The sequence below is a fragment of the Sinocyclocheilus anshuiensis genome, unplaced genomic scaffold (assembly GCF_001515605.1).
Source record: "Sinocyclocheilus anshuiensis isolate Anshui unplaced genomic scaffold, SAMN03320099.WGS_v1.1 scaffold117, whole genome shotgun sequence".
NCBI lineage: Eukaryota > Metazoa > Chordata > Actinopteri > Cypriniformes > Cyprinidae > Sinocyclocheilus > Sinocyclocheilus anshuiensis.
Genome location: NW_015536624.1, coordinates 2,996,969 through 3,022,208, shown reverse-complemented (window position 1 = coordinate 3,022,208; position 25,240 = coordinate 2,996,969). Strand labels below are relative to the sequence as shown.

The 25,240-nt window shown below is 34.9% G+C and overlaps 1 protein-coding gene across 1 annotated transcript; it reads right to left on the bottom strand.

Annotated features, from left to right (window-relative positions):
• Positions 1-4,648: 4,648 nt before the first annotated feature.
• Positions 4,649-24,672, bottom strand: LOC107704970 (pescadillo-like). The gene is made up of 15 exons (XM_016508071.1): positions 24,491-24,672; positions 24,073-24,136; positions 20,712-20,923; positions 19,566-19,675; positions 18,274-18,445; positions 18,076-18,165; positions 12,618-12,734; positions 12,411-12,488; positions 12,225-12,314; positions 10,257-10,387; positions 9,091-9,216; positions 8,817-9,001; positions 8,607-8,731; positions 5,333-5,500; positions 4,649-4,973 (listed from the first exon to the last, which is right to left on the bottom strand). Exons 1-15 carry the CDS (start codon positions 24,512-24,514, stop codon positions 4,890-4,892), a joined length of 1,776 nt encoding a protein of 591 aa, XP_016363557.1. The 5' UTR covers positions 24,515-24,672; the 3' UTR covers positions 4,649-4,889.
• Positions 24,673-25,240: the final 568 nt, after the last annotated feature.

Sequence of the window (25,240 nt, the reverse complement as noted above, 5' to 3'; positions counted from 1 at the left end):
GATGCATGGTCAAGGCTGGGAAGACACTGATTCCTTCACAGTTAACTGTCCAGTCATGCTATCCAAGGTTAACAGATCTGTATCCCTCTTATCTTCTGTGAAATATCCAGGCGATCATTCACCCTGCGCGCACACACACACACACACACCTGACCTCCTCTCCTCCTCCTCTGTCTGCATGCGGTAGAGCTGAGCTGGCTAAACTGCATACAGAAGAGGCTCGACTTGCGCTCTCTGTGACGCAAGACCAGCCGTCTGGGGACCTGCACTTGTCACTCTGTGTGTCTGTTTGCATTTGTGAATGAGCGTATAGGAGAAGACAGAAGGCAGAAAGAGGGAGGTGAAGTTAGGATGAGACAGAAAGACAGAAAAAGAATAGGAGAGGAAGAGATTCAAAACAGAACAGGGTTAGCGAGAGAAAATGAGCAAGAGGGAGGGAAAGGAACAAAAGAAAGGAGGAGGGGTCTGTTCAAGGTGGAAACAGAGAGCCACTGAGAACAGATTGCTGGTTTGAAGTGGAAAAGTTGCTAGAAAGCGTAGTTAAATGCATGAGAGGGGCCAAAACTGCACCAGTTTGCTTAGCTTTCCATGTCCAAGTCACAAAAACACATTCTACGTATGGATCAGGATTGATGATGAAATGATATTAAAGTAAACTGGTCAAGACTCAGTGGCACAGAAATGGTTTTAAAAGTCGGAGAAATCCTTTACCTATGCTGTTCCCAGTCAAAAATGATTAGCCTTTAAAAATGCTTGTAAATCTTCGTTTTTGTATTCTTTGTAATCTTCGCATTTCTTTTTGGAATTGATTGATTATAAGCCTCACTGATCTCATCTTACACACCTCAGTTTTTGAGTGGAAAAAACATTATTTGTGGATAATTTTGGCAATATTCACTTCAAAACTTAGTAAATGAGCTCAGATTGATAAAAAAAAATTATGCTAATTGAAAGAAAACAAGTTGATAAAAAGATTGAATCTAATATTTGGTAATATTTTTTCATAACAAGAAATTTATAATCATTTTTTTGTAGGCTGGTCATTTTTGACCAAGAACATCACAAGTGTTATGAGGTAAGAAAAAAAAATCCCAAAACAGCTAAAATTTTTTGGGGGGTTAAGTTACCCAGAAAGAGTTAAGTCAGTAAATTTAAGCCCAATACGATAACATAAACTAGCATTTTCAAGAAAAATAAAATCCTCTCCGGGTCAAAATGACCGGAACACAACAATAGGGTTTAAAGCCTAGATTATTAAGTGTATTCTTTTACATGATGGGTTAATGACAGCTAGTTTCATGTAAACTTTCACTTATTTCTTTATAGACACTCCCATAGGAATGAATAGACAAGCTCAGGAAGAACTTTTGCCATAAGGAAGAAGAACTTTCTGGATCATATTGATGGTTTTCATGCTGCCATTTCTGGATGTTTGCTTTAGTGACCAATTGGAAGAATCCTTTCTTATCTCAGTGTTTGCTTAGGCTGCTGTATGAGTTTCCATACAGAGGTTTGTGCCAGATGATCATAAATTGGAGCATAAATTAAACAATAGCTTGACACATTATCCATTTCAGAAGCTCTATCTAAGGTTGTGCAATACAGGAATACAGTGATTTTTTTAACATTTGGGAAGCATTTGTGAAAAATTGACACTGAGGAACTTGTCCTCGTTTTATAAAAGTTAAGTTACAAATATTTTTTGTTTTTTTTTGTTTTTATATTTTAATTTTATTTTAAGTTTTAGAAATTTTGCTATGTGCTTTTGTCTTTGTTATTAGTAATTATTAAATAAAAGTTGTTTACACAGATTTGTAAACCGTAGTGTTTGACAAGGTTCAAGTGAAGCTGACGCGGAAAACTCTTCATTGTTGCTTTGAGGTAAATGAAATAAAACCCGCCAAAAAAATGAAATGAGGTCCCACTCATGTGAACACATCCAGTGGCACAGACTTGCAAATTTACTCAGAAAAACAGTGACCCTTAGTTTAGCCACAGGGTTAAATGACTTGATGTGTGGGTCTTTGAAATTTGATTATAATGCAGAAATATTTCCTGTTTATTTCCTCTGTTGATCACAAAAGAAGATATTTTGAAGAATGTTGGTAACCAAATAGTTGACGGTAGCCATCGACTTCCATATGGAAAAAATACTATGGAAGCTAATGGCTACCATTAACTGCTTGGTTACCAACTTTTCTTATTTTTTATCAACAGAGGAAAGAAACTCATACAGTTTTGGAACAAATTGAGGGTAAATAAATGATGACAGAATTCCTCTTGAGTGACATCACCCAATCCATTCTCTTTATTTCACTCACTTCTCAATGTCTCTTACTGTCCAGCACAAGATTATTCTGTTCATCCAGATCTCCTTTTGAGTGATCTCAAACACTCAGTTCATTGTCTGCAGCCACACACACGGACACACAGAATGTCATGCCAGTGCCAGGCAGTGTAAGAGCGACATGGCTGGAATGCAGATGGGTAACGTGGGTAACACTGCATGCTTGTGTGCATGAACATGAATTAGTAAGAAAAAGGGCCATGGGTTGCCTGGCCTAAAGCCCACAGGGGTTACACAGCAGCGGGGAAAACACTTCCCACCACAAATACAAAGAAAACGCAAACATACAACGCTGCTACCAAGGGCTTCACTGATAACAAACACCTCATACAATAAAAAAACATTTGAAGGGTTCTCTGGGTGTGACATACAAAGGAAGAGACCACGTCACGTGTTACATGCTTACAGAATAAAAGAGAGCAGATCACTTTTGAACTCGGTTCAAACTAATTCAGATTCATACAAAGCCTGTCTATAATCGTTTTTTTTTTTTTTTTATACCTTGTATAACAGAAATCTGTCACAAAGGACTGAAATGGACACTGGAGAACATTCAGAGCTAAATAATTCAGCTTGCCACCCTAAACCAGGAGAATCTGACTCCATTCAGTACTTGGAAAATTCACAATGAGGAATCCAATGCAATCTGAAACTCATTTTCTCATTGCAACTTTCGTTCTCTGTGGATTTCAAAATCTCAAAGCTCAAGTTGTTCAAATTTCCCAATTTATAAGTACATCCATTAAAAAGTTAGCTACAGGTTTTTATTTTAGGGAAAATTCAGTGTTTTGCCACATGTCCACTGGACTGTTAAAATATATATTTTTTTACAAAGTGTAACTGCTGCTGTGTAACCCGTGGGCTTTAGGCCAGGCAACCCATGGCCAATGACAGTCATTGTGTAAAACAGAAATAGGCCTAATGCAGAGTGACTAAAAATAAATAGCCTACATAAAAGTCAAGAGAATAAAATAAATTACCTTTATTACATTTGTGATTCACTTGTGCTGGGAAGACTTTGCACCAAATTTTTTTTAATAAATTGTGCTTTTTTTGCGTCTGACGGAAATGCCAAATTTTGGCGAGACGTTTTTACGTTTTTTTTTTACATTTGTGGTCCAAAAGGTACATTCACATTCAAGACCGACTATAATACATCTAGGAATACATAAGAGCCATACTTTCAAGGTTACATGATTTACTAGGTTTGCCCGTCTTTGAACCCAGCTAAAACCTCTGAGGGTCTGGCTTAGCCTTTAATGCCATTTTGCATAGGAAACAATTTTTCAGCAGCAGTGAGCCTAAAACCCTCATGTCTAAAGCCACTTTTATGTTGTGATTTCCAAATTAAAGAGTCCTTAGGGAATGGAGTGTCAATGGTTTTTTCACTTAGGAATTTGACAATGCTAGTGATCCCCGTAAACCTCAGTACATACTAGACTTTGTCCTTGGGCATCAAGTCCTATTTACACGAGAAACTAAACGACAAAGTCAAACAAAAAGTTTACTCATATAAAAAGAGATTTAAAAAAAAAAGTGCTTTGCAAGCACTAAAGTGCTTTTTATGTTTCTTAGGAGGAAAAAGTCTCTCAGAACTTACCATGGTGGTATTTATTTGATCAAAAATACAGCAAAACCGTAACATTGTAAAGGATTATTAAAATGTAGAATACATTTTGGAACATATTTTATTCCTGTGATGCAAAGCTGAATTTTCAGCATCATTACTCCAGTCTTCAGTGTCAAATGATCCTTCAGAAATCATTTTATTATACCGATTTGCTGCTAAAAAAACATTATTATTATCAATATTGAAAAGCCATTATACTTCATTATTCAGGACTGTTTGATAAAAAGAAACTTCAAAAGAATAGCATTTATTTAAAATTTAAATATTTGAACTCTTTACTGCCAATTTTGATCACTTTAATGCATCCCCACTAAAAAAAAAAAAGTATTAATTTCTATAAAAAGAAACTGCAGTGTACATCACTAATATCTAATCATATAAACATTGTAGAATTTATGACCTGCTTAAGGAAATAGTCAGTGTACTGTCATCCTGTAGTAAGCATACTGAGAGCCTGTTGTTGCAGTTCTACTCCTAGCACAGATGAAGAATGCGTGAAACGTGCCTTACAGCTATTTGCAATGTCGATATGACAGCTTTCCGTCATCTGCTCTTTTCTAGTTGATTCTAATCGCAACAGCAATTCTTTAAAACCTTCCTTTATCCAAGTTAGTACATTAAAATTTCACAAATTTGAAACATGCACACAGAATAAAAAAAATTAAACTTCATTTCATTAAAGATAATCATTATCTTATGTTTATTAGAAATGTGTCAGTCAAAACTGATGAGCAAAGACATAAGAAATGCAGAAAGGTGTTACTGAAACCAGTTTGGGCAAACTTAAATGACACATGGAGTTCAGTGAATCATGTACAATTCCCGTTAAATGATGCAATAAGTTGAAACGAGAGAAGAAACACTTCTCAAAATCTCTCAACAGCACAAGAAGCACTTTAATACATATAAAAATCAGCACTTTTTCTTCTTCTTCTTCTTCTTGTCGGCTTTGTTGGAGTCATCGTGAGCTTTCCTCTTAGCTGCTAGCTTGTTGGCCTGTTGGAAGGTGTGCATTAGATTCATGAACAATGAATTCTGTCAAGGCCACTGGAGCTTAAATAATGAGCCAAATGTAGGTTAAGCACCTTCTAAAGGGCTTTGGCAGCCACTGTGCAAGCTGTGAATTACCTCCACGTTTATTAATTTAACCATTAACCAAAGCACTCATTTACAAAACACCATAAAAAACTCATATCTCACTGCATAAAAAAAACAAAAAAAACAACAAAAACAACAACTAAGAATCAAAATGAAGTACTATTCTGAATCATTCTTCTTGTTAGATTAGATCGTTTCAAAAGAAAGCATATAAAATTGAAAAACGGTACCCGACATCTATTTCTAAGCAGGCTTACCTCTCTGACGTGTCTCTTCTTGCCAAACATGATCTTGTCATAGAGGTATTTCTCTTTCTTCTTCATCATCATAATAGCCAGTCTCTTCTCCTCTGCTTTCTCCTCTTGTTCAGCTCGCATGCGGTTCTCTGGTTTGACTTTACCAGGGGTCACCTTTACTGACAGACTCTGAGGGAAAACCAACACATGACAGACTTTTACGTTTTATATTTATTTGACATATTCCTCCACAAAATGTTTCATTTAAGGTGCAGCAACAAACTAAAAAGAAGAAAAAAAATAATAAATTCCATGCCAAAAAATCACCCACATTTAGAATCAAATAACGTAATTGTACACATTACATTGTAAAAGCCGTAAAACCTGACATGAAAGAGTAAAAAAAAAAAATCAAACTGTTTATTGAATCTTTGGTCAAAGTATATAAAAAAAAAAAATCTAAAAAGTTTGCATAAGTGTTTTTTGTTGAGTATCATATTTGATACATCAGGCTTTTATGGCTCATAATAGTATGATATAGTAAGAATCATTATACTCCAGGACGAAAAAAACCCCGAAACCCTCAATTTTATTCAGATGCCCAAATGGAGCAAAAATATCCAGTTTGGTACAGTTGTTTAAAATTTCTATTTATAAATATAAAACGAAATTTTGATAGCTAGTAATATGAATTAATGAGAACTTTATAACAGTATAACAGACTACTTAAAAACATATAAATATCAGTTGTCGGTCTATATCTCCCAATAATATGCCTTAGTAAGACAATATTTAAATGCTTAGTTTTATGATCAAAACTCTGTAGTTTTTATTATGGAGGCAAAACACAATGCAACACAACGCAATAAAACAATGATTGAGAGATCAACAAATAAACGTTCCTCAAAAGCCTAATGTATCATATTTAATACATTTTAACATGGTTTTTCTGAAAAATTATTAATGGACAATCAAATAAACCTACATTGCTTCAGTAGACTGAAGGTCCGAAATTCTCGTCCGAATTTCTCACGTTAAAAAATACATACAACCTCGCGTTGTCAATCACGTTTACACACTGACTCCGAAACTTTCATCCGTCATAAAAAAAAAAAAATTTGGATCAGGTTCGATTTTCTGCGTTTTCGCATCCGTAGCAAGCATTTTGATAGGAAAGGGTGACGAACACGAAAAAAAAAATAAAACGCAAACGAAAATTTCGGACTCCGTGCGCAAAGGACCTTAAGTGTATAAAAGCTATTCTTACATTTACTTAATAAAAATCCGTACGATTTTAACGCAAAAGGACATGTGAACCACAAGCTGGAGGGGGGTGTTTTGCAATTCTACTAAACGACCTTTTACTTGCTAAAAAATAATAAACTATCAAATCAGACAACAGAAGGCATGAAGCAGATCGTGTATAACAGGTTTTTCAGCAAAGTTTTGATCATGTTGATCATTTAGAGAAGAAATCTGCACATCAAATATGAGACAGTAGGAGTGGGCGATATGGCAAAAATATCATATCACGATATTTGTAATAAATATCACGATTCACGGTTTTATCACAATTCTTTGTCATGTTGGTTTTACTATTTTGCAAGTTGTCTGAGCATTACAGCCAAACTAATTTCCCTATTATAAAGGCAAAGTCTTTCAAGGTAACAAAACATAAAAAAAGAATGGCAGCTATTTAGGCTAAAGTGGGCGAAGATAAAAATCTTTGTCATTATTTTATCTTTGTTATTAAAAAATAAGAACAAATATACACATTACAAATACACATAATATCCAAATAAAACAAACAGTGTTTTATTTTCAGGTACAATATTGCAGGAGCATTCAAGAAATTGAATAAAAAAATATCAAAATAACAGACTAAATAGATTGATTCCTATTAAAGCAACCGTATTGAAGTTTTTCAGTCAAGAGTAGCGAGGGATTTTTCTCATTGTGTTTTGTTGTTTTATTAACGTTCAAGAAATAGTTCACCCAAAAATAAAAATTCTGTCATCTGTCTGTCAATTCGGTCATAGTGTTTGATTTTTATACTACCATCATTTACTCACTCAAAAGTTGTTTTAAACCTGAATGAGTTTCTTTCTTCTGCTGAACATAAATGCTATTTTGAGGAATGTGGAAAACCAAATGTTTGCTGATTCACAGTGACTTCCATAGTATTTTTTTTCCCCCTACTATCAAAGTCAGTGGGGACCAGCAACTGTTTGGTTACCCACATTCTTCAAAATATCTTCTTTTGTGTTCAGCACAAGAAAGAAATTAATACAGGTTTGGGACAACATGTGAGTGAGTAATTAATGACAAATTAAATTTCAGGGTGAACTATCCCTTTAATGACAGTCGGCAGTAGGGCTGTGCGATATTGTTCTTTCTCAGCTGTTTACATTCATTTAAAACATAACCTACTGCGTTTACGAGAATGATCGTCGAGACGGGTACTGTTGACATAATTCTGTGTGTATGTGTCTGTTCAAACATGAGGAGATGCGAAAGACGAATCAACTCGGTGTTCGCGCGCCATCTGAAACACGTCTCTTTGTGTGCGCGCGCTTTGCACATGTGCGGCAGAACGGAAGATACGCTCGCGATATTTACATTTGCGATATTTCGATATATCGTGCAGCCCTAGTCGGCAGCATGTTTAGTACTGTCTCTTTAAGACCTGCACGCATCTAATATACAGGCACGCATCCGGCTTTCTCTCAACTGTTTACTTTCATTTTACCAGACATAACCAACTGAGTCTATATGTAAACCTTGTTTGTTTTGACAGTATTAGCGCAAAAGATAACTTAGTTCAGAAATCAGGCGCTATTTGACAGGCTTTTTAGTGCGCGCGCTTCGGATGTATGCTCTCAGAAAAAGCGCACGTCAGAACAGCGCGTGAATGAAATGTATAACCGGCAAGGCTTTAAAGCACATGCTAATAATGTACTTGTGATTGTGAATAAATGCAGTGTCTCGTGAGTGTATCTCTACAGAGGTATCACTGAAGTGAACGTATGTCGTTGTACAGTATATTGATACGGCGGCGCCAGAACTGCAGCTGATAGAATGTGTGCTGTAGCACGATACTACGATGTCTTCAAAAGCAGATCGTGGAGACATTTTTATCGTCCACGATCAAAAATCGTCATATCGCACAGCCCTATGATATAGTAGGCTATATATGGTTAAATGTTTTAACTTGTAAGTCTGCAATTTTTGTGCCACTAAACAAACAAGCAGCATGACTGCAAAAATCACTTCTGCAAACTTAAAACCATCTTACCTTTCCCTGAGCTCTCTTCTCCTCCATTTCAGCTAAATTAGCTTCATCTTCATCCTCACTTTGATCATCTTCGTCATCGTCATCCTCTTCTTCCTCCTCCTCCTCCTCCTCATCATCTTCTGCTTCTGTGAAGAGTTTGTTTGTGAAGTCAACAATCATTGAGCATTCACACATAATCATATGCCAAGAATCATTTCATAAACCCCTTACGTGGCTTCTCTCCTCTCTGCAGGGCCTGGAGTTTGAGTTTCTCAGGCGGCACATAATCTCCCTCGCTCTCCTCCACGAATGGAGACAGATGGGGCGGCAGTGTAACTCCCAGGAAATATTCCTCTACGGGTAACAGTATCTTCCCATTTACACAGTCATACACCCACTGGGGCTGGATATAGTACCTGCAAGGTTGAGAAATGCATCAAGTACAAGAATATACAGTTAATGTAAAGTATGCACTGTACGGAATCAGGGAGATTTGCTTTCGGACCTGTTGATATACTGTTTGTCGATGGTGGGTCTGTCCACGATGTGATGTGTGATTGTTTCGTCTGTTTCATCGTAAGTGCTGCCGATGCACAGTGATTTATCCCAGGAGACCTGTCCCCCGAAACACCTGCACATTGTACAACACATTCTTATATACTGACAAACATGTTACTTTTGGTACAGTAAAACTGTACATACACAAACTATGAACTGCTGCATTTCGACAAGTTACTTGTATTGGGGTTATTAAAACTGAAACGGTGTTAACTACAAACAAAAACTAAAACTAAATCCATAAAAACAGTTTATATTGAAGTACTAAAATAAACTAAATTAAGAAAAATAAAATCTCATTCAAAATATTAACAAAAACTACATCAGTGTATTAATAACACTAAAATAACACTGACTTGTATGCAAATATACCACAAATTAAAACCTTTGGCAGATAGTGTCCAAAATAGTTTTTTTTTTTAAATAACAAAGAGGGGCTTAAATACTGTCTCCACCTCAGATGGTCAGACTAAATATTTCTTTTATACAAGGTTTGCAATTTAACTAAAACAATAAATACAAATAAAACTTTGAAATCAATTCATAAAATTAAAAATAATTAAAAAAAAAATATGTATCAATAATTTAAATAAAAATTACACAATTTTGTACAACAACTTTTACATGGTTGAATAGCTGCTTGACAAAATAATAATTGATAAAAGTTGAGAAAATCCATCAATGTTCCCACCATGCTGTAGAAATAATGTCACTTCCTGCATGTCACAGAGTTTATTAAAGGAAATATCTATGCAGTAACAGAGTATGGGAAACAGCTAAACCTCAAGAGATTTGTTCATTAAAAATAATTCTACAATAGACTGGATATCAATTTAACAGTCAAAAGGATTGACACCGTTGCATGATTTTTATTGTTGTATTGAGCTGAGCTGAGATGAGACAAATACATATTTGTTGATATTATATTAATTACTAGATTATCAAAAATATCTAATCTAATATCTAGTTCTACCTCTAAAGAACAAGGAATTTGTGCCTTCGCATCTTTAAAAAAAGAAAAAGGAACCGCAAACCATTTTGTACCCTATTTTAGGGAAAGTGCCGTAGATAAGATGTGTGATAAAAATAAGTTAGTATGTAACACTCCTTCACCTGATGACAAAAGCCAGCGATTCCCTGGGAACTTCTCTGTTTAGGAAAAGCTTCAGCCCTTCGAAGAGCTTCTTCTGTTCGTTTTGCTCCAGCTCGATCTTCTCTCTCGCCTCCATTTTCTCCAGGTCTTCCTGCAATTGAAAGTGCATTTAAAAACGACATGAAATAATGAGGACAAAGGTCGCCTGCAGTCACGCTGGTTTCATCAGAATGTTTTTTTAACACCTTCAGCGTGTAACCATAGTAACAGTCTCCCTCTGTGAACATGAAACATGAGGATACGAGGTCCGTCCAAAACAACAATTAATCAAACGCGGGTTAAATGCTTCACTGACTCATGCCTTGTGATGTGTGACTAAATAACAAGTGTCTTGTGACAGTTTCTTTTAGTGAACTTGACGTGTGGAAAATTATTGTGGAGTCACATAGTTGCATTAATTACAGATGGTTTAGCAAGTCAATAGGAATCTGACAGCTTTGAGTTTGCTACCAAACAGCTGTGCAAAATTTTTTATAGTGGGACCATGAACCACTTTAAAATGCATTTCATGAAAGGTGCTCTACAAATAAACGTAGTTATTAAATAAAGGATAATGCACATCCAGCCGGTTATCATCTCAGAATAAACCCCGACAGGGTGATCAGGACCTGAAGGGGTTTATTCTGAGATAACAACCGGCTGGATGTACATTATCCCGCTTATTACACGGCTAAAAAGATTTGTTTTTACCATATATGTTGAAATTAATGCTGAAGTCTTCCATTGTAACACGCGGTGGTTAAGTGTTTTCAGTCACAAGATGGCGCCAGACAGTCAACGATAGCCGAGTGACTCGTTAAGCATATAAGTAGTACCGGTCAAGATAACTCGTAGTACCCGGATGAGCGGTGTGTTATTCAATTTGGCGGTTGTTATCTGGGAATAACATACCGCTGGATGGCGCGATTGACCAATCAGAATCAAATATTCCACAGAGTTAAAGTTAAACTAACTTTAAGCCTCCGTTGTTTTTACATATAGCCCTACAAAACCGTATTGTGATTGTCATGCCACTATACAGTTCTATGGAACCAAAAATTTCCATATTCATATCCACTTTCATGATAATTCAGGGCATCCTATAGTATTAAAACGGGACATTTCAAAATAAATAATAACAATCATGGTAATGATGACTGATTATTTTATTATTATTATTATCATTAATTGTATTACCATGTCCAAATAACCACAGCAATAACAAAAATAATAATTAAGAACAATAATATTATTTATTACAATAATAATTATTATTACTATTATATTTTTATATATGAAATTTTAATAATATTATATCAATTTTATAAATGCTTAAAATCTAATACCATCTCCAAATGACAGTCATTATTATTGCTATTACTGTGGTTATTTGGACAAGGTAATACAATTAATAACCATTTATAATGATGTTATAATATTATTAGAATGTATAATAATAATAATGCAAATAAAAATAATAATGTCCAAATAACAGTGACTATTATTATTATTATAACTGTGGTTATATGGTCATGGTAATATAATTAATTAGCTATTATTATTATTATTGTTAATTCATATTATTATTATTACTACTACTACTACTGCTATTTGGACATGGTAATAGAATATATAACGATATATTCTAATATTATTAAACGATTATAACAATAATATTAGAATGTAAAATATAAAACAACAACAACAATATAATAATAACAATAATAATAGTAATCATAATCACCTCCAAATAACTATAGTTGTCATTAATATAAATTATAATACCATGTCCATCACTGGAATTAATTTTTTTTTTTTTTTTTTTTAATAAGTATACTGGTTTTAACTACAGAATGTTACCCAATATGTAATATCCCTTGTATTAACCAGAGGTAATTTTTGTAAGTCACTGCAGGTGTTCATAATACAGACAGCTGTCTGTCGCTCACCCCTTCAGCAGGGAAAAGGTCCAGCTCCGCCTCCTCATCCTCCACTAAAGGAACCGTACGAGCCAGGCTGGCACTTAACGCTGACAGTTTCTGGTAGGAGATGTGAAGATGCATATCTTTAAACACACTGTAATATTTGGCCCAATTTAATGTTGATATAAAAAGAGAAAATGAAACAGTCAGTACCTCAGAATAGCTTTCTGATTCCAGGGCATAATCTTCTTCACACTCAGATTTGAGGCTGAACTCTCCTTGTCCATCAAGCTAACAAGCACCAGAATACAAAAAAACAAAAAAAAAACACACACATTCCATTTCCAATTGGAATGAATTGGAATTCTGCTACTGAAAAATAAAAAGCCATTTAATGGAAGCACATTTTGTGTGTTTTACCTTGGGCGGGTAGACAAGGTTGAGGGTCTGGTAAAGGCGGAAGTTGACGAACCCAAGCAGCGTTGTGTAGAGTTCTGTAAATGTGGCCATAACTCTGTAGTCCACATCTGTAGGGTGCTGAGGAGAGCAGGGACAGGGGTCAAGATCAAACTTTATTAAGATCCCTTGTGGGCAATTTGGATGCAGCGAAAAACAGAAGTACAACAGACCCATACAATACATTCCAAAACATATATACATAAAAAATATTTAAATAAAATACAGTAAATTTCCCTAACAAATTCATTAAGGACCATTTAACAGCCGAATTGCACAGGGAACAAACAAATATTTGTATCGGTTGCTTTTCATCTTTGGTAATCCATAACGAGAACCTGAAGGGAGCATAAAGAACTCTGGATACAGAAAATGGTCACTGTCCAGTAGTGCTGGGCGGTATGACCAAAAATTTATATCACGGTATGTTTCAAAATTATGCCGGTTTCATGGTACATGACGGTATTTTTTTTTGACTAGACCCGCACATCCCTAATCATAACAAAAATAAACACCGGTATTCTGTATGAACCGGTATACCGCCCAGCACTACTGTCCAGGAACACAGATTGGGCCCGAATCAAAACATTTCTATTAAACAAGAATACCAAACTTCTTTGTTCTTTACTTATGATCTTCCCACTAAGAGTAACTATTCTATTTAATGCATTTTTATGTTTCACACTGAGATTTCCAAACCAGCAGCTAATAGAGAAGGACAATACTGGCTCAATATAAGACTTATAGAACAATTCCATCAATGTCCTATCTATATTGATTGAATGATCTTAATTTTCTTAAACAGTATAAGCGTTGCAGTCCCTTTTTACATAATACCTTCTCTGTTCACATCAAAACACAATTTGTTATCAATAGAGGTCCCCAGATATTTATAACTGTCCACACATTCTACCTTCTCACTCCTAATAAGGGTAGCCTGGGAAGAATGTGGTTTTGTTCTAAAGTCGATAATCATATCTTTTGTCTTAGACACATTCAATTGCAAACAGGCATCATCACACCATTTCACAAAGTCGTCAACCACTGGACCATGACACATTTTGTTATTTTCCAGAAGACTCGCGATGACTGTATCATCAGCAAACTTTAAGAAAAACCTATTGCTGTGTTTACTTATGCAATCATTTGTATATAAAATATACAATAGAGACGACAAAACACAGCCTTGAGGAGTTCCTGTAGATGTTATCAAGGGAGCTGAGAAACTACCATTAACTCTCACCCTTTGAGTTCTGTCAGTTAGAAAGTCTAAAATCCAACCCACTAAATTAAAATCAAGAGCAAAATTAGTAGTTAACTTATCTGCTAAAATATGAGGTTGTACAGAATTAAAAGCAGATGTTTTACTCCCTTCCAAGTGCTTTAATACCAAATTTAATAAAGTTGCTGTTGCATCTTCGACACCTCGCTGTGTTCTATAAGCGAACTGAAGGGGGTCTAAAAGATTTTTGGTTTTAGCAAACAATTCTTCTTTTACTAATTTCTCAAAACATTTCATTATAAGAGATATTAGTGCTATTGGCCTAAAATCATTTAGTGTTACTGCATTTACAGTTTTAGGCACAGGCACCACAGTAGCCTGTTTCCACAATTTAGGGACTCTCTGGAGAGCAAAAGACCACTGAAAAATATTACAGAACACTGGTGCCAATTGCTCAGCACAAACCTTAATTAAACGCCCTCCAATATTGTCTGGTCCAGGAGTTTTTGTTTTCTTACAACCCCTAAAAACTTTAATTACATCTAATTCATCAAAAAAGTTATTATAGTCACCACTGCAACTCATTTTATAATTCTTAGACTCCATTTTGGGACCAAATTCGGGTGCATCAAAGCGTAGATAAAACCTATTTAGTTCCTCAGCCAATTGACTACTAGAGTCATACCCAGGTAACTGAATTATCTTAGTCTCACACCCTTTAGATCCAGTTATAACGGGCATGCCCTTCCAAACTGACCCCAAATTATTCCTACTCAACTCTTTCTCTAGGTTTGTTTTATAATTTAACTTTGCTTTCCTCACTTCCATTTTAATCTCTTTCTGCAATTTGAATCTTTTTACCAAATCGCCCTCATAAAATGCTCTACATCTTTCATTCATAAGTACGTTCAAAGATTTTGTGAACCATGGCTTATTGTTTGGGAATATTTTGACAGTCTTACATGGGATGAGCATATCTTCACAGAACAAGATATAACTACTAACAACATCTGTGAGTTCATCTATTTCCAAGCAAGAGTCATAAAAAACGTCCCAGTCCGCACATTCCAGGCATCCTTGCAAAGATGCAGTGGACTCCTCAGACCACATTCCAATTCTCTTAGTCTGTGGTTTTTGTCTTTTGTAAAACTGTTTTATATACTGGGACCTTTAATTGATCTATAGCAAAGGTCAAGAGTCTTGTTAAAACGTGTGGGGCAGGAAACATTGATAAAAGTTCCGCAAACACTGCTTCATGGAACATTTATTAAAATCACCCATAATTAAGTTCGGGGCATCTGGAGATATGCACTGCAGTTTGTGCACAACACTACCAAGAGTCTCTGCTGCATTTGCTTCGTTTGCCCTCGGATGAATATAAACCATGGTAACGAAAAGTTGTGGAAATTCCAGAGGAAGGTACTGTGGCCGAAGTGATACAGAGAGTAGCTCAATATCTTTAGTACACACACTCTCTCTCACAGTAACAGAACTGCACCATTCATGGTTGATATATAGGCAAACACCATCTCCTAACTTTTTCGCCATAACTCCAGGGCAACGATCGGTACGAAGAGGGATGCCAAACCCATCAATAATGACAGAATTATCAGGGTCAGTGCGTTAACAGTCATTATAAAATAATAATCTATTCTATAGAAAGACCTCAGGATCCAAAATACTGCGAAACATAAGACACTGTTAAAAAAGAGCCATTAGAGCCATGTGTTAAAATGATTTTACATGGTTAAGTAGTTGGGTAACAACTGCAATATGCTAAAAACAATTGCAATTCCTTAATAATAATAATAATAATAATAAAAAAATCATTAAAATTAAATTAAACCTCATTTGCGCAACCCAAAAATGCAAATTTGGTGTGTTGCAAATCCTAGTTGCAACAGTAACTGCTACTAAAGTTTGGCATCGTTAAGATTTTTTTTTATGTTTTTGAAAGATGTCTCTTATGTTCACTAAGGTTGCATTATTTTATCAAAATCACAGTAAAAACAGTAATATCTAGGGCTGCCCTCGACTAAGGATTTTTCTGGTACATTTTTGTAAACTGTAAGGTCAACCCTTGTGAAAAAGAAGTAGGCTACACTTCAGCATATTTCTTACGAAATAAGTGTGGGCCTAACGTTACTTATTATGGACATAATAAATAATATAGCTACTATAAAAGAATAACAAGTTTTTATTAATAAATAATTTATAAAAAATAATAAAACATAATGATGTAAAATGTACTTTAAAGTAAAAAAATCTGACATTATTACAAAATGCACTTTTTAAAGATGTATTTTAGGGCTGCCCGGATTTTTCCGGTCGACTAGTAGTCGTTAATTTTAAGCATTGGTCGACTAATCGCACGTTCATTATAATAACCCATTTAAATCGTTATAATGAGCCTTTAATTGCCTACAAAGCCTAATAAGCGCTCAAGCGCACGCATAAAGCTTGCCACAGCGCACCGCAGAAGTAATGATTATGAGTGTATCAGGGAAAAACAGTAAGGAGATTGCATTAACATTTTAATTAGGTGCCATCAGAGCAAGTGTAATTACTGCATTCACGTGCTCCTCGGATGCTCTCATTTCCCAAGTTGTGCTTTCAAGTCGGAATGTGAAAACATAATAGGTGCTTATCACATAACACTGTCTGGACACACAGAAAAGTCATTCACAGCATGTTGCTGTTGTTGGGACAGAGAGTTGAAGTGAGCCCCCTGCAGTCCACAGACACTCACATGGACACTCGCGTTACTACAAAGGTTTGTTGGATTTGTATTATTAGAGTTTTCCAACTTTCCGACTAGAGTTCACGTGCGTTTTCTCAGTCGGGAAATTATTTTTCACATGCGGTGCCGGTGATGATGCTTCTTACGTCTGTTTCGGAGAACCAGAGGACAAATATTTCAATCGATCACTCAGGCATGACATGGCACCGAAATCTGCGTTCTGATTCGGTTCTAGTACATACCGGTTACATAGGTACCGGTGCCATATTGGTACCGGGTTTCGGTACCCAAACCTCATTTTAATAATTTGATAAACTAGTGCTTTCTTTGTTATCGGATTTAGAGATGAACTCGGTGACACTGACTCGTCATCGACGCAGTAGTGGACGCGCCTGTATGCATGTTTCATACGGATTAATCTGAGAATAGGCTATTTGTTTTCCATTTGAATTGGTTCATTTGAAAGTAGCCATTTCACTCTCTATAGATATATTTTTAATGTCTGTAAGGCAAAGATATACACAGAGTTTTGCGCTCAAGTTCACAGAGACCGAGACGGCAGAAAGCGCATCATGCTTGCTTTCATTATTTTACAAAAGCGCGTTTTGTTGTTATTGCGAGTGCTCACAAATAAACGTAGAGTGTTTACAGATTTAAAAGATGTATTACTCTTATCTGTATGAGCATTTTAAGAGCAAGTGAGCCCACCGGCGTCTCCATCTGTCCGGCAGTGGGTGCACTACTAGCTTCCACACTCCGCACAGACACTATAGCGCACATTTCTCTAGGTTAACGTTAGATTGAGACGTAAAGTTGCTACTACATACATATTTCAGATAAGCCATATTTGAGGTTAATGAATGATAGGCGAGCGTTTAGATGTCCTGCCCGATGTACTGTATTACACAGACTACCCGTTAACGATCTGTCCGTCACAGACTGCATGACTTCGCATGTGGATTTTATTTTATTTTTTCTGCAACTAAGTGACTAATAAAATTTTGGTTGACCAAGCCTCTTCTGGTCGACTAACGATTAGTCGACTATTAGGGGGCAGCCCTAGTAATATTATTACTCCAGTCTTCAGTGTCACATGATCCTTCAGAAATCATTCTAATATGCTAAATTTCTGCTCAAGAAACATTTCTTAATATTATCAATGTTGAAAACAGTTGTGCTGCTCAGTATTTTTGTGGAAACAGTGATGCATTTTTTCTTTCAGGAATCTTTGTTGAACAGAAAGTCAAATATACAAGCATTTACATTTATCTTTACGGTCTCTTTTGGTTAATTTGTGTAAAAAAAAACACATTAAATATCATGGTTTGTCCTGATTCAGAATCAAACCTGCTTCCCTGGTGCTTTTCATGTGTGATACTTCAGCAAAATGCTGAAAAAAGATTTAACAATTTTCTGAACAAGCCTCAAGCATGAAAAATACACTGTATATTTGTACTCACATCATGGGCAAACTGATATGGTATGATCCATGTGATGGTTTGTCCCAGGACCTCAGCCTGGTAGTAAATACCCTTAATAGAAAGAAAAACCTGAAGAAACAAAAATATAATTATTAAGAGATCCACTAGCTGTAACAAAGTTGAATCATTTAATTAACCTTTAAAATGTACACTTTTCATAGCATATGTTTATAGTACCTTTCTCAGGGACCGTGAGGCGATAATGTAGTTCATCCATTCGACGCTAAGTCTCCGGCACAGCTGAATTGTCTGAACGTGGCATTTTCCCGTGCGAGCGAATGTAGAAAACAGAAAACTCATAGAAAGGGCATCATCTACATCTCGGACAGCATCAATGAACGTGGGATACCTGGAAAAACAAACTTATTTTAGAAACAGTATGAGACAATGACAGACCATTCATAGAAAAATGAAGGAAGATATTCAATCAATGTGGCTACTGAACAAAATATTTCAGCACAATTTGAGCTAAAGAAGCTAACTTCGGTGCCAGACATAGGTGACATATGTTTTGGAAATATAAGTCTGACTAACAGTTTTGGAGATTTCCCAACTCAAGTAGGAAAACAGGAATGAAAGCTGCACCTGTTGAGCTATTTCATGGAGCTTTTAATCAAAATTAAGTTATAAACTGCAAATTCATGTCCATTGACAAGTACTGTAATATTTGCTCAAGTCACATCAGTAACACACAATCTTTTCTTTCACAGGTGCCCATAAAGTAATATTTTTATTCAGCAAAGATGCATTAAACGTATTAAAAGTGAAGGTAAAGACATTTATATCCTAAGATTTCTATTTTTAAAAATGCTGTTCTTTTGAACTTTCTATTCATCAAAGAATCTAATGGAAAAAGTAACACTGTTTCCACAGAAATATGAAGGATCATGTGACACTGAAGACTGGAGTAATGATGCTGAAAATGTAGCTTTGCACCACAAGAATAAATTACATTTTACAATGCATTCAAGTAGAAAATAGGTCTTTCAAAGTGTAATATTTTTTCAGAATATTAATGTTTTACTGAGTTTTTCGACCAAAAAAATGCAGCATGGTGAACTTGCATTTAAAGCATTAAGAAAATCTTACTGTCCCAAACTTTTGAACAGTTAAAAAAAAACCTCACTTTCCAAATTCCAAATTCAACTGCTGATGTAACAGTTGTAAACAGAGTAGATTGGACGGAGGACGAGACAGACAGTGTACGAGACAGTCAGTCGAGCCAAGATAATTAAAGTATCATATTCTTGATATTCTTGTGAATTTTTGGATTCTCATAACTGATCTGTTTGTGGACAGGGACTGAGACTCTTCCCGTACTCATAATACTGTTTGGACACAAATAGGTGCTTATCACATAACACTGTCTGGACACACAGAAAAGTCATTCACAGCATGTTGTTGTTGTTGGGACAGAGAGTTGAAGTGCGCCCCCTGCAGTCCACAGACAGCACCGTGTTTATTCTCACCTCTCCTTGATGATGTGGTCCAGTTTGTACGCAGGCTTGTTCTCTTTCATTCTCTGCACTCCGCTCCACTCAGCCTTGCCATATGCTTTCCGCAGTTTCCGCACAAAAATCTATGACCAGGGAATGTATAGTTAGCATATAGATTGTCTTATGAACTATTTCCTCAGTGAAAAATATAATATCAGAATTTAATCTAGGATGCCTAGTTTTTTTTTCTTCAGAACTTTATGTGGCAAATAACACTTAATCTTGTACTTGCAATAAGCAACAAAAACAAGTGTTTTAATGTTTTTATGAGTTTTCACAGAGAGACTGGCTAGAGTGTCACATGCACTGTTTGATGCAAATGTACAAGAAAAATAGCTAATTAATTTAATATAGGGACAAAAGCATATTTCTAAATAAAAACCATGTAAATTATAATTTCATGACCAGTTTTCGTAGAAAAAAAATTACCCATTATAAATAAATAAATAAAATAAAACTTTAATAAATAAAATATTTTTCTCACCAATTTCTAACATTTTGTAATGTTATATCACAATCGGTAAGCAGGTTCTTAACTTCATTTCCTACCATTAATTTTTTTCTGTAATTAGATAATGCTGACATAAAATATGGCAACTACTTGGCAACTAACTGAAATGAAAAAAGTAATAGAACTAAAAAATTAAGGCTAAATAGAAATGTAAAAAATAGAAAAGCACATACAATTACTAAACATTAAAATGGAAACTGAAAATATTAAAATAAAAGCCAATTCAAAATATTAATATATAAATTATTATAATAATATATAAATAATACAAAAATAATACTGACTAAAACTGGTAAAGGGATGCATTTAGCTATTACAGAACCAAAACAATTAAAAGAAACTTTGACGTAAATATTTCTTTAAAAAGTTGACATTTCTCTCTCTCACTTTCGGCTGTCAGAGGTTTCCACAGCTGATCATCTGCATGTTTCTTTGGCATATATTTTACATTGTTATTGACATTGTTATTACCTACCAAACCAGTATTTTAGCTCCACTGTCATTTAAGTTAAAGCTTGAACATGAAAAAGTGATCAAAATGATAAGGATTAGAGAATGCAGCTGCAAACACAAAGCAGCATCTAGCCTTACTAAAGCACAGTTCTCACCTTGTACTCTCTGAACTTGCCAACGATAGGCTCATGTAAGAGGAAGCGGATGTCTTTCAGCAGGTAGAAGGTTCTAGGCGCTGTCGAGCCCTTGTTGACCTTCTTTTTGTGTTTGGGTTCATGAGGATAGATTCCTTTCAATATGCATAACCGCCTATGAGAAGCATGTATTAATTCACAAATGCTTACAGTATATACATCTGTAATCTCAACTGGTGGTTCACAAAAAAAAAAAAACAGGGAAGAAATACTAAACATAAATAATAAAATGCAATTAACGGCATCATTGTACATTAGACATGTGCCGGTATTTGGTAATGCGATATATCACGGTAATGAATATGCACAATATTGTTATCGTGGGCACTTCTAAATACCGTGAATAATTATATATTACAAATTATTCAGAATTTTGAATGCATTTTAAGAATACTTTTCCCATCAACTGGTCAAAATGCACAACACCGCTGTATGCTGTGTGAAAGACGCATGCGCACTCTGATGTAAACAAGCGCGGAAAACTGCCAATGAAAAATTCTTCTGAACATTCATTAATCTTAGGTATTCCAGTATTTAATAACACGTTGTTAAAATCGAAAGTTGCAACTGTGTTATTTAATGAGCTAACATGAACTAAGACGTATTTTTTAAACAAAGATTAATAACTTCTGTAGCAAATGTAGCTATTGCTCATTGTGAATGTTAATGCATTAACTAAGGTTAACTAATGAGGTCTTATTGTAAAGTGATACCTATTGGTCTTTATAGTTCTTTTGCACTTTAATCTGTGTAAAACTTTTAACTTTATACATGTTTCTGTATTGCTTTATTGCATTTAAATGTTCAGTTATTTTTGTTATAAGAAAAAAGTTTTTAAACCCGTTATACTGTATTATGACAGCACTTTTTGTAAAACTAAAGTTCAATACCGTGATAACACCGTACACCGTGATAAAAGCATTAGCAATTAATCGCAACATGAAAATTTGATACCGGCATATCCCTATTGTACATAGTTGAGAAGATGGCAAAATAAAAACATATAATCATTTAAAAGTAACTTTTAAATATCCTTTATTATTGATGTCAACTGTTCAATCAAACTCTGAGGTACTGTAGCACAAATTTATGTCATTTAGCAAAAGCTAGTTAAAAACTACTAATACACATAACATTTATATATGACACTATATGCGGTATATGACATTCTATATGAACTATACTACTATATGTGACCCTGGAGCACAAAACCAGTCTTAAGTCGCTGGGGTATATTTGTAGCAATAGCCAACAATACATTGTGTGGGTCAAAATGATCGATTTTTCTTTTATGCCAAAAATCATTAGGATATTAAGTAAAGAAGATCATGTTCCATGAAGATATTTTGTAAATTTCCTACTGTAAATATATTAAAACTTAATTTTTGATTAGTAATATGCATTGCTAAGATCTTGATTTGGACAACTTTAAAGGCGATTTTCTCAATATTTTGATTTGATTAGACTTTTTTAGCACCCTCAGATTCCTATGGATGCCTGTTTCCGCCACTAAATAAAAAATAAAACAAGGTAACTGCGACTTTTTTTCTCAGAATTGCGAGATATAAACTCGAAATTGCTAGTTATAAAATCAGAATTGCGAGATATTAACTCGAAATTGCAAGTTATAAAATCAGAATTGGGAGATATAAACTCGAAATCGCTAGTTATAAAATCAGAATTGGGAGATATAAACTCGAAATTGCGAGTTATAAAAATAGGAATTGCGAGATATAAACTCGAAATTGCGAGTTATAAAATCAGAATTGGGAGATATAAACTCGAAATTGCGAGTTATAAAAATAGGAATTGCGAGATATAAACTCGAAATTGCGAGTTATAAAATCAGAATTGGGAGATATAAACTCGAAATTGCGAGTTATAAAAATAGGAATTGCGAGATATAAACTCGAAATTGCGAGTTATAAAATCAGAATTGGGAGATATAAACTCGAAATTGTGAGTTATAAAATCAGAATTGCGAGATATAAACTCGAAATTGTGAGTTATAATATCAGAATTGGGAGATATAAACTCGAAATTGCGAGTTATAATATCAGAATTGGGAGATATAAACTCGAAATTGCGAGTTATAATATCAGAATGGGGAGATATAAAGTCGCAATTCTGAGTTTACAACTCACAATTCTGAGGACAAAAGTCAGAATTGCGAGATATGAACTCCTAATTGCGAGAAAAAAACTCAGAATTGCGACTTTATATCTCCCAATTCTGATTTGATAACTCAGAATTGCGACTTTATGTCTCCCAATTCTGATATGATAACTCGCAATTTCGAGTTTATATCTCGCAATTCTGACTTTATAACTAGCAATTCTGACTTTATAACTAGCAATTTTGACTTTATAACTCGCAATTGCGTGTTATAGTCAGAATTGCAAGATATGAACTCGCAATTCTGAGAAAAAAGTCAGAATTGTGAGATAAAAAGTCGCAATTACCCTTGATTTATTTTTTATTCAGTGGCGGAAACGGGCTTCCATAGATTCCAGATGTTCAAATAGTTAACCGCAAATATATTAAAACTTCATTCTTGATTAGTAATATGCATTGCTAAGAACTTGATTTGGACAACTTTAAAGGTGATTTTCTCAATATTTTTATTTTTTTTTTTTTAGCACCCTCAGATTCCTATGGAAGCCCATTTCCGCCACTAAATAAAAAATAAAACGAGGTAATTGTGACTTTTTTTCTCAGAATTGCGAGATATAAACTCGAAATCGCGAGTTATAAAATCAGAATTGCGAGATAAACTCGAAATCGCGAGTTATAAAATCAGAATTGCGAGATATAAACTCGAAATCGCGAGTTATAAAATCAGAATTGCGAGATATAAACTCGAAATCGCAAGTTATAAAATCAGAATTGCGAGAAAAAAACTCAGAATTGCGACTTTATATCTCCCAATTCTGATTTTATAACTCGCAATTTCGAGTTTATATCTCGCAATTCTGACTTTATAACTAGTAATTCTGACTTTATAACTATCAATTCTGACTTTATAACTCGCAATTGCGTGTTATAGTCAGAATTGCAAGATATGAACTCGCAATTCTGAGAAAAAAGTCAGAATTGTGAGATAAAAAGTCGCAATTACCCTTGATTTATTTTTTATTCAGTGGCGGAAACGGGCTTCCATAGATTCCAGATGTTCAAATAGTTGTATCTCGACCAAATATTGTCCTATCCTAACAAACCATGCATCAAAGGAAAGCTTATTGCCCCTTATGATTGGTTTTGTGGTCCAGAGTCACATATAAAGTATGAGGTACGTAAAAATACCAAGAAACCAGGACAGAACATAAGTGAAATGCTTTGTTTTGTTTATTCCTGCTGACATAGTTAGTGACTGATCCACTCTCATACTACACGAGAAGAAATGACAGGTTAGCAAGAGCTCTGACATGGGGGAATATGCAGAAACGACACACATATTTCACACGGAGTCAAGTCTTAATTTGATTTAGACTTAAGAACCCTTATTTCATTCCTCTTATGCTGTCAAGCAACGCTGAAAACAGCTGCAATGAATATTAAAGTTAGAAAATTCTAGTAAAAATGATGCTGTGGTCATTTAAAAAGCTTGTATATCTTTATCAAATGTCATTTAGAAAACACTTAAATGTTTAGTGGAGTAACATGTTTAAAGCACACAGGTCTGCAGGGCCCTGCGCTCATGCTTGGTTTACCGACAGTACTGCTCTAAATCACTTTCTTACCTTCTTCTTCTGTAATCCGCCCATTACAGCGGAGTTTGTTTTTTTTTCACTCGACAAAACCTAAATTAAAAACTATTGCAATAAAAAGCAAATCGATCTCAGCACAGATCCAGTCCTAAACGTGCGTCTTCCGAACACACGTGTTTTGTGTGACGTCAGTCAGCCAAGACAGTAGGACCCTTGAATTGAGGCGCACGAGTGAATGCCTGCATGGAAAGTCATAAACGTGTAGCAATTACGCACAATACCGTACTACATGTGTAATATTTTTATACTATGTATAATGTCTTTATGTTGTAATATAAATACCCAATATATATTATTTTTTAAGGCATATATACATAAAAAGCAACAGTAGCTAGCTACATACAACATTAAATATTTATGTAAATAAATATAAAAAAATGTGTTTAATTTGTGGGCTAGTGTAACTTCTAATGTTGTTTTTGTAATATCTATCTATCTATCTATCTATCTATCTATCTATCTATCTATCTATCTATCTATCTATCTATCATACATTACATCTATAAATAGGCCTGATTGTAACGCAATAGCTATAGATACATAGCACACCATCAAGTTTACTAAGATAAAATAAATATATTTTCTAACTGCAGGAATGGAAAATGGGCAAGACTATTAATTACTCAATGCTAAATTAACAATATGATAAAGAACAATGGAAAAAAGGGGTGCCATTTCAGTAGAGAGAGAGAGAGAGAGGGAGAGAGAGAGGGAGAGAGAGAG